Genomic DNA, 17,220 nt, shown 5'->3' on the forward strand with positions numbered 1-17,220 from the left:
AACAGGTCTTTTGTTTATTTTTATTAAAATGAATAAAAGACGACCCTTCTTTCTAAAATAATTGCTGGTGTAAACGTTAGGGTGAATAAAGTTCTTACATATCAAATGAGCAATTCTCAAAGCTGAGAAAAGATCACCAAGGGTAGCAGTACACAAAACCATTGTCAGTGCCATTTTTCACAACATGCACAGCGCAAGTTAAACACTTGCAAAGCACAAAGTTGCATTCGTACCACCAAAGCCAAATGAATTTGTGAGTGCTATACGCCGTTTTTCAGTTTTCCACTCCTGAGCTGTTAATGGAACATAATTGAGATCAAACTCTGCCTCTGTCTTCTGTAAGTTTAGAGTGGGTGGCAAAATTCCATGGTAACAGGACAGTGCAGTAAAAGCTGCTTCAATAGCTCCTGCAGCCCCCAAGAGATGTCCTGTTGCTCCTTTTGTTGAGGAAACTGCAATATTATATGAGTGATCTTTAAAAAGTCTCTTGATTGCTTGGTTCTCAGCAGCATCTCCTAGAGGTGTAGAAGTTGCATGTGCATTGACATAGGTTATGTCCTCAGGTTTGACCCCAGAATCTTTTATTGCTGCAGACATACACCTAAGGAAAAAACAAGAAGACAGAATGCTGAATTTCCCATTATTATCAAATGTGAAAATCTGCGTGACACATTTTACCAGAGATGTAAATGATAAGAGATGGATTCATCTAACTGCACTCACTAGCATCTACATTTAGCCACCTGAGAAATACAGTAGTGGTGAGGCCCACTATAAAACCAGACTTGCTGCTAAAAATTCCACTGCTGGGAAAAATACAAAGAGAAAGAAAAGAGCAAAAATCTCTACAGACTACACTAACATGTCAAAGACCCTTTTCAATGCAAAATTTGAAAAAATGTGAGAGAGAAATAACTACCTGAAATTATTACAAAAATTGGGTTCCCTCCATCGAAGTTTCTCTAGTGTAGCAACACATTAATGTAACATTCAGTACAACGGTCCAAGAAATCCCTTTCCCATTGTAAGTGAAAAGAAGATTCCCTAGTTTTTACATTTTATTTCCCCTCATATTTACAGTATTAGGGAATTAGGAGAAAAAAATTGCTTTATCAAACAAAAATATTGGGAGACAAAAGAAAAATTCTGCAGTCATCCTCCTTGTGAGCTTCTTTTGCATGCTTTCCAGAGGCTAGATGACATCAAGGAGATAGCACAGACTCCTATATATAAAATGAAATTTACTGAAAGTCACGCTCTTCTACCCTGACACTGTATGTTCCACTCTGACTGCTGATGACCTGTAGACTCTGGCTGCCTCTATAAAACACACTTTTTTATTAAAACCACAGAAGGATCAATACAGCTCCATATTGAGATTTTCACACAGATCTCCCACAGAAAGATGATGAATCACACATCTCTCTTTGCACACACAGCTTAATGAAGCATCTCTGAGCAAAAGACCGCTGACTCTTTTGAAATTTATGAAAAATAATAAAAGAAAGTTAAAAAAAAAAAAGATAGCACAGGCTGCTGGAAAAATTTAAATGTCTCCAGTACAGCCTTCTACCCTCAGAAGCATCCAGCTTAGCTTAGGTTGGAGGCCACGGATGCTCAAGGTCACTAGACAGTGAGCCAACATTCAGGCAAAAAAGTTTACTGGTCAACCATGAGGGAAACAGATACATTAATTTAGTTAAATATGTTATCTGCAAAGAACATATTTACTTAAGGAGATAACAGATCAATTGCATAGAATACACTTCATATCCACACTTCTGAGACTGGCTTTGCCTCTCCTTTGCTGCAGATTTATTCCAACATATGTATTAGTCACCAACTGAAGTAGTTATTAGAAGATGACAAAAAATACATTCCCCTGAAATTTTTTATGTGGCAAATAAAATTCCTACAGAAAAGTAAGAGAAGCATATACATTTCAGATTTAATCCATACACCACTGCAGTAACAAAATATTGAAGACTGTATTAAAATGTATTATCTCATCTCAAAGGTGGAAAGGCTCAACATTTTGGAGACACCAAGATTAACTTTCAACTATTCCCACTGTGAATTTAATTTATATGCTACTGCAATCATAAAATATACAAAAATTCTGTTACAATATATTGCCATATCATCTCAAGGGTAAACAAGTATGAAAATCTGAGATAAGACACTCCTGATACTCAACTCACACCTAAGTCTGCAGAACAATTAAATATGAATCAAATAGCATAGAGGGAAACCTGGTATATTACACCTCTTGAAAAATCTGTTAACCCAATAAAGATGCAAACACAGCTTACAATACCATGCAGAAATTTGATCCATTTGTGCAATGATATATTGAATTTTGTTATTAAATATTCATGTACATTCAGAATAATGCAAACTAAATCTTTACTAAAGATTCCAATGTCAGCAACAGTATTCAGCCTACACAAAGCTAACAAATTTACACATGTAAAGTAACTGGCAATTTAATTAGGTCAATGATAAAGATTAGATTAATATCATCTACTGGTGAACTGTTTTTGATGAGATTAACAATGATGAAGCTTTACCATCTCAGCTTTACCATAAACAGTACTAAAGTGTATTTCTGCTGTGCCCCTCCACCAACGCTCTTAGCTGCATCAGAGTGAAGTATTTAAACATAATTCTAGCACTGGCATATGATCTAAATACTTTCCCTTTTCTAAATAAGAATAGCCACAATTAATGCTTATTACACGTACAGTAATTATTCTAACAAACTAGATCCTCAAAGTGCTCTACAGCTTTCATCACTTGGGATTTCTGTAGGAACACTATTTACCTTTCAGACCACAACAAATTACATTACCTGCTTTTGCAGTGGGGTCTTTCTTCTATACAGTCAAAGGGTGAAGAAGAACCTGAAAAGGTTCTACCCTACCACAAAAATCTCAGAAAAGAGCTTTCCATTGAGACTTACTTGTGTGAACATCTGTAGGCACCAAAAGCAAAATACTTTCGCATAAAGTTTTCATAACTCTATGCAAAAAGGCTGATTCTACCAAGAACTGCCTTTCACCTTGTTACTGAAAAAAGAAAATTGGGGCAAAACCTTACTAGAATTTCCTTCATTTTTCAGATTAAGCTTTCAGGCTTTTGGAATATTAATTCAAGATTGAACAGCATTTCTCTAAGAAAAGCATACAATAACAGAAACAAATGTACCCACTGTAATTAACATATGAAGTAGCCATCACAATCAACATAGAGTTCTTACCTGAATGCACCATCTCCCTCTGGATTAGGTGCTGTTATGTGGCAAGCATCACCAGACAGTCCATAACCTAAAACTTCTGCATAGATCCTAGCACCTCTTTGTACAGCGTGTCCATACTCTTCCAAGACCAGCACAGCAGCACCCTCTCCCATTACAAACCCTTCTCTCTGTGAATCAAACGGTCGACATGCCATTTTAGGGCTTGAGTTAAAACTCGTGCTGAGGGCCCGAGCTCTTGAAAATCCAGCCAAGGACAAAGGACTAATGGAAGCCTCAGTCCCTCCAGCCAACATGACATCAGCATCACCAGCGGCAATAAATCTAAAGGAGTCTCCAACAGCATGTGCGCCTGTGGTACAAGCAGTTGACACCGCGTGATTCGGCCCTTTCAGTTGGTATTTAATGCTGATGTGGCCTGCTGCCATATTGACTAAAATCTTTGGGACAAAGAACGGGCTGACCTTGTTATAACCCTTTGTTTTAAATAAAGTGGCTGTATCAGAAATCTCTTCCAGTGGAACCATTCCCATCCCAATTGCCACACCGGCACTTAAGCGATCCTGTTCAGACCGGGGAGACCAGCCGGAGTCCTTCATTGCTAGCTCTGCTGCACCGATGGCCATCACAGTGGCAGAACTCATGGATTTGATCTCTGACTTTGACACAAAGCTTTCTTCACTGAACTGACCCTCCTCGTTTCCCCTTGGCACACAAGCAGCCACTTTACACGGTACGCCTGCATATTCTTCCCCATCTAGCGATGCAATTCCACTGTCTCCTTGGAGAAGGCGCTTCCACACAAACTGAGTCCCCACACCAAGAGGGGACACTAAGCCAATACCTGTAACAACTACTTTCCTTCGACATGCAGGCAGTGACTTGCTGAAAGCTCTTCTGTGATTTTGTAAACGCAGATTTAAATTCAGACTGCAGAGATGAAGATTTGCAATCTTTAATAGATCCCGCGAGCACTGTGAGAACATGGTGGAAATCAATCACTTCAAGCACATTCCTGTAACTGGGGGGAAAAAAAAAAAGACACAAACAGAACAATAAAGCGGCCAATGTGAAAAACATTCCAAGTACACTAAATTAATAACCTGCTTTTTACATGAAAGCTATTTTCAACCCTGCAGAAAGGGATGTAGTTTCTGTGTCTGTAATCAGGAATAGGCAGACAGGACATGGAAACACATTCACTTTGTGAATGCCTCTTGTGGGCTTTTCTAGTTTAAGCTGCTAATGAATATGACTGCACCACTGTGGTCTGTGAGGCACTCTCTGGTTTTGCTGCAAAACTCCCCCTGGGGCTTTAACCACCCACTGGCTGGAGGTGTCAACAATGAGCATTAAATGAGCATTCTTCTAAGGTGAAAGCATGTGTTCACCTGAGTGTGTATGTCCTACCATTACTGCATTAAGGAGGTCATCATCTTAACCTTTACGTCAGGCAGAAAGGTCTAGAAAACTCCAAACAGAAGGAGTCAAGAAAATCTTCCTGGTTCTGTCACCACAACAACTACATATCTTGGGCAAGAATCCTCAACCTTCTACCTCCACCTACCCTTTATTACTCTTGGGGTATTTACACTGTCGGGCGACGGTACCTCAGGTGCATTTGAGCAAGATGTACCACAATGGGCACCATCAAAGACTTGTAAAATAGACAAAAAAAGCACTTCATATTGCAATCATTCCACACTTAGGGGTAGAACATGACTTATTGTGATGTCTAATTTTGTAATCTAATAGAAATAACCATAAAAAGAAATCACGTACAAAACAATCTTCTGTCAGAAAACACTACTCCCAAGGAAGTGTCATAGCGCACACACCACATCCTGAGATCTGGCTACAAACTGTTCAATTGTTGGCCAGAAGCCATGAAACACACAGCCTGCAGATGTCCCACGTCCCTTGAAGGTTAACCCTGCCAGAACCCACATATAGCGAGTCAAGCGATGGCAGAAGGACACCACTGGGCACAAGTACCTCGGGTGGGAGGAGAAGACCATGCCAAGCAGTAATGCTGCAGCGCTGCACTGCAGCCCCTCTCTTACACCTTGGCCATCACCAGGTCAGGAGCTGCTCTGACCACACACAGGCTTTGACAAGTCGCCTGCTTTTCACCTCCTGAAAACAGCACCGTGGCATCAGCAGGTCTTCGGTAAAATATAGCGAGATCTGTGGGGATGGTGCACGGCCATTGGGCTCAAATACACAGACCTGCTCTTTCCTGCAGCAGCACAAGTACACAGCAGTGTTACTAAAAAAATAAAAAGCTAAAAATAGCGGTTACTAATGCATTCTTTTTTAAAAGGAGCCTGCTTTGAATCCTGACCCAAATTAGTCATTTAGCCATTAGCCAGTTAGCCTGCATTTTATAAAAAGAGTGGAGGGATAAATGTAGAGGCCTTTGAAGTGGTGTGTGCCTAACATTACAGCTTGTAACCATAAGCCGTTAGTTAGCTGGGTTAAGGCAATTAGGAGGCCCAGTACAACCTGGGCAAAGCTTTGTTACCTACTGCACACCCTGAGGAGAAAAAAAAACAAACTGGGCAGGGGGGTAATTTCTCCTCAGGAACAAGAGCTTGCTGGACTTCACCATGTGTTTAAGGGGCATTAGTGACTTTTAATGTTTATACAAGGCCTGTTGTGATAGGACAAGTGATAATGGTTTTAAACTAAAGAAGGGTAGATTCAGACTGGATAGAATTAAAAAATTTTTTACAGTGAGGCTGGTGAAGTGCTGGAAAGGGCTGCCCACAGAGCTGTTAGATGCCCCACCCCTGGAAACATTCAGGGTCAGGTTGGACGGGGCTCTGAGCAACCTGATCTAGTTGATGTCCCTGCTCACTGCAGGGGGGTTGGACTAGATGGCCTCTAAAGGTCCCTTCCAACCCAAACCATTCTATGATTCTATGATAACGCCGCAGCGAAGGGCCCTAAGGGGCACGAGACACCCCCAAGCACTCCCGGCACAGCCTGCCCCTTCTCCCTCCGCCCTCGCCCCCGCGGTACCTCCGCCGGCCGCGCTCCACCCACCCACCCCCCGGCTCCGCAGTGGTTGGTTCTGCCTCGCTCTCCCGTTCCGACGGCGCCGGGCCGCACCACCAGGACAGAGGAGAGAGGGGGCGAGAACGCGACGGCTTTGTAGCCGATCCCTCATGTCACGATTGGTGAGGAGAGGCGTCAGCGAATCGGTAGCTCGGCGGTGGACTGTGCGGCCCGGCGGCGGGGCTGGTACCGGGTCCGCGGGGGCGGGGCCGGCGCTGGGTAGGGCGGGGAGTCGCTTCCTGCCCCGAACCACGCATTTAAAATCCGCAGAGTTAAAAAAAAAAAAGCTGCTTCATCCCCCCGCCCCCCAAACAAACCCGCGGTCTCTGTGGGATGTTAGGTAAGCGGGTGACGCTCCGGGCGCGAGGGAAAGCTTGTCGTTTCCTGTCGGTTCCTGTACGGCTGCCGGCGTACCGCGCTGAGCCGGCGGGAACCAGAGCTGCGGTCAGCAGTGCGCGGCTGCGTCATTCAATAGCATCACACACACAGGCGGGAGGAGCTATGCGGGGCCTCGCCCTCTCCACCAGGCCCAGGGTATATCCCGCCTGACGGAACTCCTCGGCACGGTTTCCCTGCCCGCACTTTGCTCCCTTGCTCTGGTCCCAGTCCCCACCTCATCCCCGCCTGCACGCCTCCCATGGCCGTCCTCCGCCGGCTCCCAGCTTTGCTGGCACGTCCCTGGGGACTGTGCCATCACTATTACTTGCGCTATCGACATCACTAATGTCACCGATAATCATAGAATCATAAAATGTCCTGAGTCGGAACGGACCCACAAGGATCATTGAGTCCAACTCCTGTCCTTGCATAGGACAACCTTGAAATTCACACCATGTCTGAGGGCATTGTCCAAGTCCTTTTTGAACATCATCGGGCTTGGTGCCGTGACTGCCTCCCTGGGGAGCCTGTTCCAGTTCCCCACCACCCTTTGGGTGAAGAAGCTCTTCCTAATATCCAACCTAAACCTCCCCGACACATCTTCCTGCCATTCCCTTGGGGGAGGGAGGGGGGAGGTGTCTTAAATATCACTATTTTATGTGCTATCAGTATTCCTAGATAGTGTATTACTGTGAAAACATGCTCCTCCACACAGAGGCTGAAATGCTGGCAGAGAAGATGAAGGTAAACGATGACAAGTTGATCACAGACTATACAGGATTATCTTGAAAATACACGTACAAATACACCAACAGCACCAATACGCAAAAGTAAACTTTGTTGTTGCTGCTTCTACAGGCATGATCTGAACTGAGACCGAGCTGCTAGCTATGCCTGAGATGACTTGTAAGAACAATTAAGTTTTTACTCGAGAAAGATGGTAGTGCCATACTTGACATACATGAAGTCAAGGAGCTGTCATGGCAGAGCATAAAATGCGTTTCAAAGCCTCATCAACAAAGACTTGAAGGACCTACTGCAGGAAAAAGAAAAGAAAAACACCAAAAACAAACCCAAAAACAAACCACAGATGCCAAAAAGGAAGGATATACAATACTTAATAAAGAAAAAATAAACACTTTTCTACATTTTTTTAATGAAGAGTCTGTGTTTAATTTCCCTTTAGAAATAATGGGACTTGGACATTTAAGGTGTTAGTAATTTGTTGGAAGTTGGCACTTGCTCTTCTCATTTCTTCACGCTGCTTTGCTATGAGCACTTCCAAAGCATTATTTGCAAATGCTGTATTCACATGCATTATGTACTTATGTTACATGTGTAGCAACATAGTTAATCTTTAATTTTGAGAGGGCAGCCAACGTTAACAGCCACATGCCTGTATGAAAAGCATGGAAAGGAAACTAAAAGCTGAAGCAGCAGCCAAGGAACATGGCATCATCTTAAATTAAAATTCTATTACTTTGGTACCAATTCTGTGATTTTGAGGGCTGAATTACTGACTTTTAAAGTATGCTAGTAGGAATAATATCTGTAATCTCAGCAAAAGTTAATTACCTTGGGTTAAATCTCAGCTTTTGTAAGGGATAGGTACCATCTTCTTAAAAAATTAAGCTGAGCAGAGTGACCTGTCAGAAGCAGACAGCAGAGCTGGATCATAACATCAAGAAATCATCACAAGTCAGCCTGAATTTTAAAGACCTCTTTTACTTGGAACTTTTTCAATCTTGCATTCTTAAGAAAGCAAAGCCCCACAGACCTTTTTGCCCAAGATTCTTCATTGCAGTTCTTTCACTGGTAGCACAAACCAGACATCTAGAAAAGGCAGAGACAGAAACCAGGGGGTGGTTTTTTTCTTCATTTGGATAGACTTTGGGTAGGGCCGGACGAGGTGCTGAGGTGGGGGCGGGTAGCCACAGCTGCATTCCCCTCCTCGTAACCTCAGTGAGGCTGAAAGTGTGACATCAACTGAGAGCAAAAAAGGACGAGGTGTGAGAGGGGACCTGGGTGCTTTGACATCATCACTGCCCACCACAGGAGCTCCCCGGAGCCCTGCACAACCAGGAACCATATTATCATTAAGGTTGGAAAGACCTATACAATCATCAAGTCCAACTATCAACCCAACACCACCATGCCTCCTAAACCATGCCCTGAAGTGCCACATCTACACACTTTTTGAACACCTCCAGGAGTGGTGACTCCACCACCTCTCTGGGCAACCTGTTCCAATGCTTGACCACTCTTTCAGGAAAGAAATTTTTCCTAATATCCAATCTCAGCCTCCCCTAGCACAGCTTGAGGCCATTTCCTCTCATCCTATCGCTTGTTACTTGGGAGAAGAGACCAACACCCACCTCCCTACAAACTCCTTTCAGGTAGTTGTAGGGAGCGATAAGGTCTCCCCCCAGCCTCCTCTTCTCCAGGCTAAACAACCCCAGTTCCCTCAGCTGCTCCTCATAAGACCTGCTCTCCAGACCCTTCACCAGTTTTGGTGCCCTTCTCTGGACACCCTCCAGGACCTCTGGACAGGAAGACCCCCTGCACAAGCAGGCCAGGGTATCGATTGCAACGCGGTTAAAATCGTCAGGATAAAGTAGCTTAGCAGCTCTTGTAAGATCACCGACTTCACGGGGGTACCCGCCGCAGGAGCCCGGCGGGCGGCCTGGCCCTTTAAGGTCCTCCACCGCACCCGCGGATTCTGAGGGCAGTGACCTCACCATTCCTACCGCGCATGCGTGCTGCGCCGCTCTCCTGGCGCAGCGGTGGCAGCTGGTGGGGTTGTGCCCGGGTGGGGCGATGGCGGCCGCCTTGGGTCAGTCTTCTTCGCCCGGTTTCCTCGCCGTGAGTGAGCTTTGCCAGAACGGGCGGGAGACCTTTCTCGAGGCCTCGCGACTGCTCCTTATCTACGCGGACAACATCCTCCGGTGAGGGGGCGGCGGGGGGCGCCCCCCGGCGCCGGGCGGCGGAGCGGCGAGGGGAACCGCGGGCCGACTGGCCGCTGCCGGCTGCGTCTGTCGGTGTCCCGAAAGCGGCCCTGAGGGCGGCGGGGTCGGGTCCGGGGGGCTCGGCCGTCCCGCCCTGCGGCCCGGCGCGGCCGGTGCGCGGCCGTCACCCGCTGCTCTCGGCCGTGCGTGGGTGCCGAGGTGGGGGCGGGCGGCGGGGCGAGCCCGGCGCCGGTTTGAGGGACTAAGGGTCCACCCGTGAACTTGGCGGTCCCTTGCCGGGCCACCGGTGTGGCTGGAGGAGCCGGTTATCGCCAAGTACCCGCACGCAGCCGTTTATTCCTGCGTTTGCAGGGAGACCGTCTCAGAGGTGAGCCGTGTGGCTCCAACCTGTTATGTAACGCCGAAGTTCAGAAGCATCTCTCTTCTTTTTGTCGTTATTTAAAAATAAGGTAGCTTTTTCGCATAAGTGTGTAGTGGCTCCGATTTTTATTTCTTTATTGCTGCCTGGTTTGTTTTGAGACCTTTTTGTGTTGAACATAAAAGCCTGCACTGGCCCAGATTCTGCAAGCATTTAAGCACCTAAAAATTAGTGGATGCATAACAAGTAATGCTAAAAATGTAACTTGATTTTTCTGTTGCTTTTCTCTCCTGACTCAATGAGATTGGTATCGAGAGTTAATTATAGTTGAATTTTTGCAAGGTTGCTCTGTAGGTAGGTACACACACCAACACATGTGATTGACACTGATGTCTTCAGGCAACCCGAGATGTATGAGCTGCCCCTCCCTGTCTGTATCTGGTTTGCCTAACCGGTTGCAAAAACTGCTGCATGGCAGAGAACAGTGGGTCCTGGGCTGACTCCTTTTAAAGAAAGAGGTGAGAGAAGAAGGTTTAGAAGAGTTGAAAGAGGAGAGGGGAACTGAGAGGTAGCCCTTCAGGAAGCAAAGAGATCACAGCAGCTTCACCCATGTACCAGGAAGTTTAGCATAGCTTCTGTAGTGGGCCTAAATGCATCCAGTGTTGAGGTGAGTTCAGTTAGAACGCTGTGGGCTGGGGGTGGGCCTGAAGTTGGCTATAAGTGTCACTGCAGAATAAGTCCTGCTGGCTAGGACCACAAAACACATATTTATGAATTTAGGTTGCAAACTAAAATTTAGAACCAGTTTTGTAACTGTCAGAGTTAGTTGCAGAAGGACATGAATTAAGTCAAAGTTTTAGATAAGTTTCGCATTCTGCCTACATGGTATGAATGAAAGTAAACTTTTAAAAAATCTGTTATGAATGGCTAATGCTGATTAGTTTGGTTCCCCAGCTTTTAATTATGTTTGCAAATGAAGTAAATGCTTAAAACTTTCAATCTCTTCAGGAACCCTTATGAAGAAAAATATAGATCAATTAAGATTGGAAATCCAGCATTTTCCACGAGGCTGTTGCCTGTCAGAGGAGCAGTTGAATGTTTATTTGAGATGGGGTTTCAAGAGGTGAGTACAACTTAGTAATTTCTGATGCGTTCATCAGTTTACACTCTAAAATTTAAAATTGGATTTTTTTCCTCCTTTCCCAGTTGCAATGGACTAGATTTTAAGCCAGCTGCTATTTTCTTAGTTTTCTTTCAGACGTTACTTGCAAATATCTGCAGTTAACTAACAGAAAATGTAGTTGAGGGTGCTTCAGAGATCTGGTGGAGCTAGAGCTAAGCTGATCTGTGATAAGATTGGTTTTCTGCTGTTCAGATACACTAGTAGTTCACTTAATGGCCAGATATGTATCTGTGCTGGTACAAAGGAAATGGTGGCAAATGGGGTGAAAACACCTTCTCTTAGTAGCAGCTCACTATTAGGTGGACACCAGATAGTAGTTTCTATATTGTAAAACTCTGCGTTGAATCCACCATTTGGAAGGGGGGGGAAAAAAAGTCCTGCTTTTCTGCTGCTTGTACCTACCATTGGTAGGGCTTGTGTGGCCCCATAGTGAGTTAGGTAAGGGAAGCTGATCTGATTAAAAATTAACCTTCCAAAACAAACAGAAAAAGAAGTACTTTTCAGCAAATTCACAGTGCAGCTGCAGAAGTACTAGTGTTGTCATGACAGGATTGGAGGGCAACAGACTCTTAAAGTAGTGGGAGGGTGGGACTTTTGCCCATTTAAAACAGTTATGAAACTGTATCCTAAAATAGTCTTGAGTGAATCTTGATTCTGTTGCAGTCAAAAAGATGTATTTCAAAGATTGCTTTGTGTCCTGACATGGTCCCTGTCTTGGTAGAGTTTAAACTGCCAAAGCTTGTTAAGCTGGAAGCAGCCTTTGTAATTACAGGAGAGCTGGGGTAAAAGCCCAACTCTTATTTGATGGTGCAAAGCTCTTGCTCTAGCTTTGCTTTAATTTGCCTGTTTGATGTACCCATACAGAAGTGTGGCATACATTATGTTATTTAGGTCCAGCTGTCATGAGACCTCTGCCTTCTCTTCAGGTAAAGTTGGTGTCATTGTCCTAATTTCAAAAAAGAATGCTGAAAGGAATGGTGACTGCAGAGGGAGAAATGGTTTGTGGATTTATTCTTGTGCTGGTACTCTGGAGATGACTTTTAATGACATGTTTTAGCCAAGAGATAGTCAGTGTAGCTAGTGAAGCATGCAAGCAGTAACAACATAGTAATTTTAAACATGTTATAAGGTGCTACTTCCACTTCTGTCAGATCTTTAAGATAATGTTGGCTCAGTCTTATGGTTATTGTGCCAATTGAGTCTGGAGCTTACAAACTTACCTTCAACTGCAATAACTAAAATTGTTCCTTCTTTTGTCTCTGCTTGGTAAGCCAACTTTATCAATTAAAAAATGAGGGCTTTCTGCTGGAAAACTAAACATTCTGTTTAGTTTTGTGGTGATTTTAAGTGTTAAAGGGAAACACTGCATCTGCAGTGATAGGTGACCTAGGGTGACTGTGGATAAACAAATTACTCAGTTTAATAAGTAGAAGTGCTGCAGTGGTAGAAACTGAAACTGTTATGGTATGAATGCTTCCAGATATTTATGTTTTTAGTAACCTAATTCTTCATGCTAAGATATTTGCTTCTGTCATAATTACTAATCTTCTGTTAGGCTACCAGTAATCCTGTTACAATCAAAAATAGGAACCCAGAAATCAAGCTGGGTACAGGTCTCAATAAGAATAATATTTCCTCTCTGAAAACGTATAAAACCTAAAAGATATCGGTATGGAAGAGAATTCCCAGCAGATGTCATTCTAGAGGCTTCTTCCCCCAACATTGGCTGTCCTCCTGTGTTGCCTAGCGTTTCGCTGCTGTACTGTGAGAACTGAGCATTTGTTGTTCATTTCTGTTGTTGCTGCTTTCTCTGCCAAACCGTAATTGCGTTGTCCATGTGTGGCTCTACAAAATAAGTTACTAACAAAAGCATGTTGTTATGAGCCCTTTTTTTCTAGACTGACTGTAGGTTCTTGATCTAATAGCTTCTGCTGTAAGGGACCTAGTCCAAAGGCTGAATCCTGCCAAGCCTTAGCATGATAACTTCCAGTAAACAATATAGCTGTTAGCTAGAGATACGAACACTGCGTACCTTAGACATGCAGTAACTGCTGAATTAATTTGTCTAAATTTCAGGGAGATACTCACCTGGTTTTCCCTAAAGAAGCTTCAATTGAGCAGCTACGTAAAATCAGAGACTTAATTGCTGGAGAGAGGAACAGCAGACTGAATGAGTCAAATCAAACCCACAGAACAGGATCCTCTGAAACTGTGGCCAGCACTCAGACCGCTGCACATCAGCCTTCAAGACCTGCTGACTCTGTTCTTGCCCCTGCTCGTCAGCAGCCAGAAACATCACCTGTGCAATCTCTTGAAGTGGTAATTATAACCTGAAAGCTTTGTAGGTGTACTGATCTTGAATATAAAGATTGAAGAAAAGTGAACTGTTGGGACAGGTTGCTCAGAGAGGCTGTGTAGTCTCCAAATGTGGACATTTTCAAGACCTGACAAGGCCAGAGTAACTTGGTGGGCTCTCATAGCTAACCCTGCCTTGAGCAGGAGGTTGGACCAGAGGAATTTTTTAGTCTTCCAATGGTTTCTGGAGTTTTTGAGCATTTTCTTCAGTCTCCATGCAAATTCAACATGAAATATGCCATAAATAGAATATTAGCAAGAGATTTTGTTGAAGATGTCCATAAATGTTTTATTGATCAGGGTGTCATGGAAGAAAAAGCTGGTTTGTATTGTAAGGGGACAGCAAGGTGGAGGAACAGAGGAGGGGTGGGAAGCTAAGACTGTGTTTGGTATTTGAGAGGCAGCAAAATAACAGGACCACAACCGTAATGTTTATAATTGTTGGCATCTCAGTTCATGCATTATGACCTCTATGTGTAGTCTGTGACGAGGGCTTTCTTTTTTTGGATGTGACACTTGTGAGACACAGGAATTTAGCTGGGCAAGGACAAATCTATAGTTATGGAGGCTGTGTTTCCCTTGTCCAAGAGGTTGAGATGAAGTTCCCTATCAAGACAGAGAGGCAGAGTCCTTTCATCTGTTGATACCTGGCCTGATGGGTGAAGGCTCTTAACAACCTCATACAACTTTGAAAAATGAAGTTATTCCTTTTGATAGAAGCTTTGAAGGATGCTTTGGTTTAACTTGCTAAAGAGTTTTTCCCCCTAGAACCAGAGTCACCTAAAGTTGCTGTATGATGAATCCTTCCAAAAGGTCGTTTCTCATACCTCCTTAAACAGAGTTTTGTCTCTTTTTAAGTGATATTGTCAGTATATTGTTGGATACCCAACTATGACATACTATTTCTTCCCAATACCTACCCAAGATCAGTGGAAGAGAAATGGCAAAGCATAGATTGAAGTGATGGCTTTTGGGGATAGAGAGCACTCGGTGACCCATCATCACGCACAATGTCCTTTGGGAAAGGAGCTCTTGTAGGCATTGGAATATTGAGCCATTTAATCTAATTATGTTAGCGTGCTAGTAATTGCCTCTAAAATATACTGACCGGGTTTATATGAATTTGTTTGTGGGTTTTTTGGTGCTTTTTGGTTTTTACTGTTTCAGCCACTTCTGCAACGGTGGTTAGAAGTGATTATGAAACCTCTAGAGTGACTTGCTGCAATACTGGTTAGTACTGGAGCTTTAAAGCTTTAAAAGTTGCGTAGATCTTGCAATGAAAAAAATGTTGCAGATTTCAAGTAGACACTATGTATTTTGAGGTTAATCCTTCTCACTTGTAGTTATTCTGCCCTGACGTATACTAGCCATCAGAGCTGTGGATCCATTTCTCTGCAAATATTACTTTTCTTGCTTCTTGAGATTCAACACGGGTGGTGGGACCAAACTTATTACAATTTAGAGACATTGCTAGTGCAGTGTTAGTACTCAGTTAGAATGCTGTATTTCAGCTGATTGCTCTCTGAGCCATTGAATTTGGTCTGTACAGTCTGGGTGATGGGGCAGAAGTTCATAAAATGCCTTCTGGCTGTGAGTTGGCCATTTTGCTTGCACAGCAATAGGTGTTTAGATTTTCAGTGAGTATACTGCAGAGGAATGGTTGTATTGCTGTGTGCGCTGCTGTCAGATGTCAGAGAGACTCAAAGTGTTTTTTGTGGTGCGGGCATTTTTGTTTCTTGCCTACGCATTACACCTGTGATTCATGGGAGTCCTGGCAAGCACAGGGAAAAGTAGCTTACTTGGGATAGCACAGGAATATTGCTAAATAGCGCAGTTCTAGGGAACGTAACCCATCATTATTTTGCCTCATCTATGCCTCTTCTGTGTTTCTTTTCATAAGGCTTTCTTGAGACTTGGAGAAAGGAAAGCTCTGGCTAGTCATTCTGGTGGATGGATTCTGATCCCTTCTTGGTTGACATACAGTGAGGTTCACCACACTTGTAGATGCTTGCATAAGACTTCATTGGTATACAGTAGCTTCCATGAAACCTGTTAGGCATTATTGTAACACTGATGGTGTTTGCCAGTGGGAAAATCTGAATTGTCAAAGAATCTGGGAGACACTCTGTGATGCTGAGCAATATCTCTGAACACTCTTTCAGGAAGCTGACAGAACATGAAGATCTATAAGCCATTGGCAGTCCCTAACTTCCCGTATTCCTGTTCATTCAACTTGCATTAAAGTGAATCCGAACACAATTGGATTTATGATGTTAAACCAGTTACCTACAGCTGATGAGCTCTAGGAAGAGCGAAACCAGTTCTGTTCTGTTTCAGCAATTATGAAAAGCAAGGGCTGGTCCTGCAGTACTGTCCAGCATCAAAATAATCACTCCTAATTTAAATGCTCCTTTGAAAGAAGTTATCTCCTGAAGAGTTCTCATACCCATGTGTTATGTTGCGTTTGCTGCTAGCATCTCAGGGAATTGTGGGATTTTTGGTGAAACAAACATGGTAATTAACAAAGCTAAAGACCAAAGCATGATCTAGCAGTAGACAAAAAGTACTTTAACAGTGCCACAGGCTTCCTCCCCAGATATGCCAGACTCTTAATTTTAAAATCCCATTTAACTTTCTGTGTTGTCCCACTTTAAATGGGCATAATTTGCTCAGCTACTAAATCCACTGTTACTAACTTTAGCTATTTATTTTAGTAGATACAGGTGTCCCTTATTGCGTGCAATATGTAGTTGCCACTAAGTGACGCCTAGGAAAACTGAATGAGAAGCCCATTTTATTATTCGATTTCTAGTGAAACACACTGTTCAGTACATCGTCACAGGGCTATCTGTTCAGGTCTGTATCAGAGCTGATCTGTGAGAGAAAGAAGTAGAAAGAGACAAGCAGCCTTCATGAATAAGAAATTGAAATGCAGCATTCATCAATAATAGAGTGCTGTGAACTGGTGCAGCAGTGTCCAGGAAATGGAATGGATTATAGGTTCTTTCGTGGATTTCAGGTAAAGGTGTCCAAAAGAAATGATGGGGGTGGGGAGGAACAATTCAGAAACTTTGGCATCAGAGGTGTCTTTAAAAACAGTTTTTTCCCTGAATGAGTAATGGTGTCACTCAGGACACCATTCAGAATGCTCAAAGATGACAAGGCTGGCTTCACAGGTTGGGTGGTGGTATCTGCAATTTTTATTTATATCTTTACAAATAAACATTTCACCTGTAAAGGAATATATATTGTAACTGTAAGTATAGAATTATGACTGACTTAAACTAAAATAGGAGAGCTTGGTTCTTCTGGCTTAAGGTGGAAGTTCATAAATCATCTTGTTTGCAGGCTGCAAAAATCTTGAAAATGCTTCAAACAAAATTTAAGCATCTTGTGTTGATGTATGAGGATCCTTCTATTCAGCAGAAAGCACTAGCTTCTATTCCCCTCCAGCAATTGAAAGGGAAGGCTCAGAAAAAGCTAGCACAAGCTACAAGACTGGACAAAGGTAATGCTACAAAGTGATACTGTATATAAAACTAGAAATGTTCTTTTGAATATCTGGATGATGCATATATCTACTATGCTTTAGGTGTGTGGATTTAGTCATAAGTCTGCAGGTTCCAAATGCTGTTTCTAAATTAGAATTACCTTCTTCCTAATT

General features: G+C 43.4%; 2 protein-coding genes across 7 annotated transcripts in view; one reads left to right on the forward strand and one right to left on the reverse strand.

Annotated features, from left to right (window-relative positions):
* On the reverse strand, positions 1-9,534 carry OXSM (3-oxoacyl-ACP synthase, mitochondrial). 4 transcript variants are annotated; one of them, XM_064444250.1, is made up of 3 exons: positions 9,433-9,534; positions 3,260-4,277; positions 1-601 (listed from the first exon to the last, which is right to left on the reverse strand). In XM_064444250.1, exons 2-3 carry the CDS (start codon positions 4,240-4,242, stop codon positions 199-201), a joined length of 1,386 nt encoding a protein of 461 aa, XP_064300320.1. In that variant the 5' UTR covers positions 4,243-4,277; positions 9,433-9,534; the 3' UTR covers positions 1-198. The 4 variants fall into 4 exon arrangements, with proteins under 4 accessions (XP_064300320.1, XP_064300317.1, XP_064300318.1 ...); XM_064444247.1 differs by lacking the exon at positions 9,433-9,534 and adding an exon at positions 6,634-6,810; XM_064444248.1 differs by lacking the exon at positions 9,433-9,534 and adding an exon at positions 6,305-6,435.
* NGLY1 (N-glycanase 1) overlaps positions 9,506-17,220 on the forward strand; it is a 24,980-nt gene continuing 17,265 nt past the window's right edge. For 2 of the 3 annotated variants that reach the window (XM_064444244.1, XM_064444246.1), the window contains exons 1-4: positions 9,506-9,639; positions 11,027-11,141; positions 13,278-13,520; positions 16,905-17,064. In XM_064444244.1, the coding sequence (XP_064300314.1) occupies positions 9,512-9,639; positions 11,027-11,141; positions 13,278-13,520; positions 16,905-17,064 (646 nt within the window). In that variant the 5' untranslated portion in view covers positions 9,506-9,511. The remainder of the gene's footprint in view (positions 9,640-11,026; positions 11,142-13,277; positions 13,521-16,904; positions 17,065-17,220) is intronic. The other variant, XM_064444245.1, reaches the window with a different exon arrangement.

This window comes from Phalacrocorax carbo, chromosome 2 (assembly GCF_963921805.1).
Source record: "Phalacrocorax carbo chromosome 2, bPhaCar2.1, whole genome shotgun sequence".
Classification (NCBI taxonomy): domain Eukaryota; kingdom Metazoa; phylum Chordata; class Aves; order Suliformes; family Phalacrocoracidae; genus Phalacrocorax; species Phalacrocorax carbo.

What these genes read in the sequence shown, in the direction of transcription:
- OXSM (XM_064444250.1), bottom strand. Translation starts at nt 4,242, where the DNA reads ATGTTCTCACAGTGCTCGCGGGATCTATTAAAGATTGCAAATCTTCAT. An exon ending in GAGGGAGATGGTGCATTCAG is followed by an intron (nt 602 to 3,259) that starts GTAAGAACTCTA and finishes TTTTTTCCTTAG; the next exon opens with GTGTATGTCTGCAGCAATAA.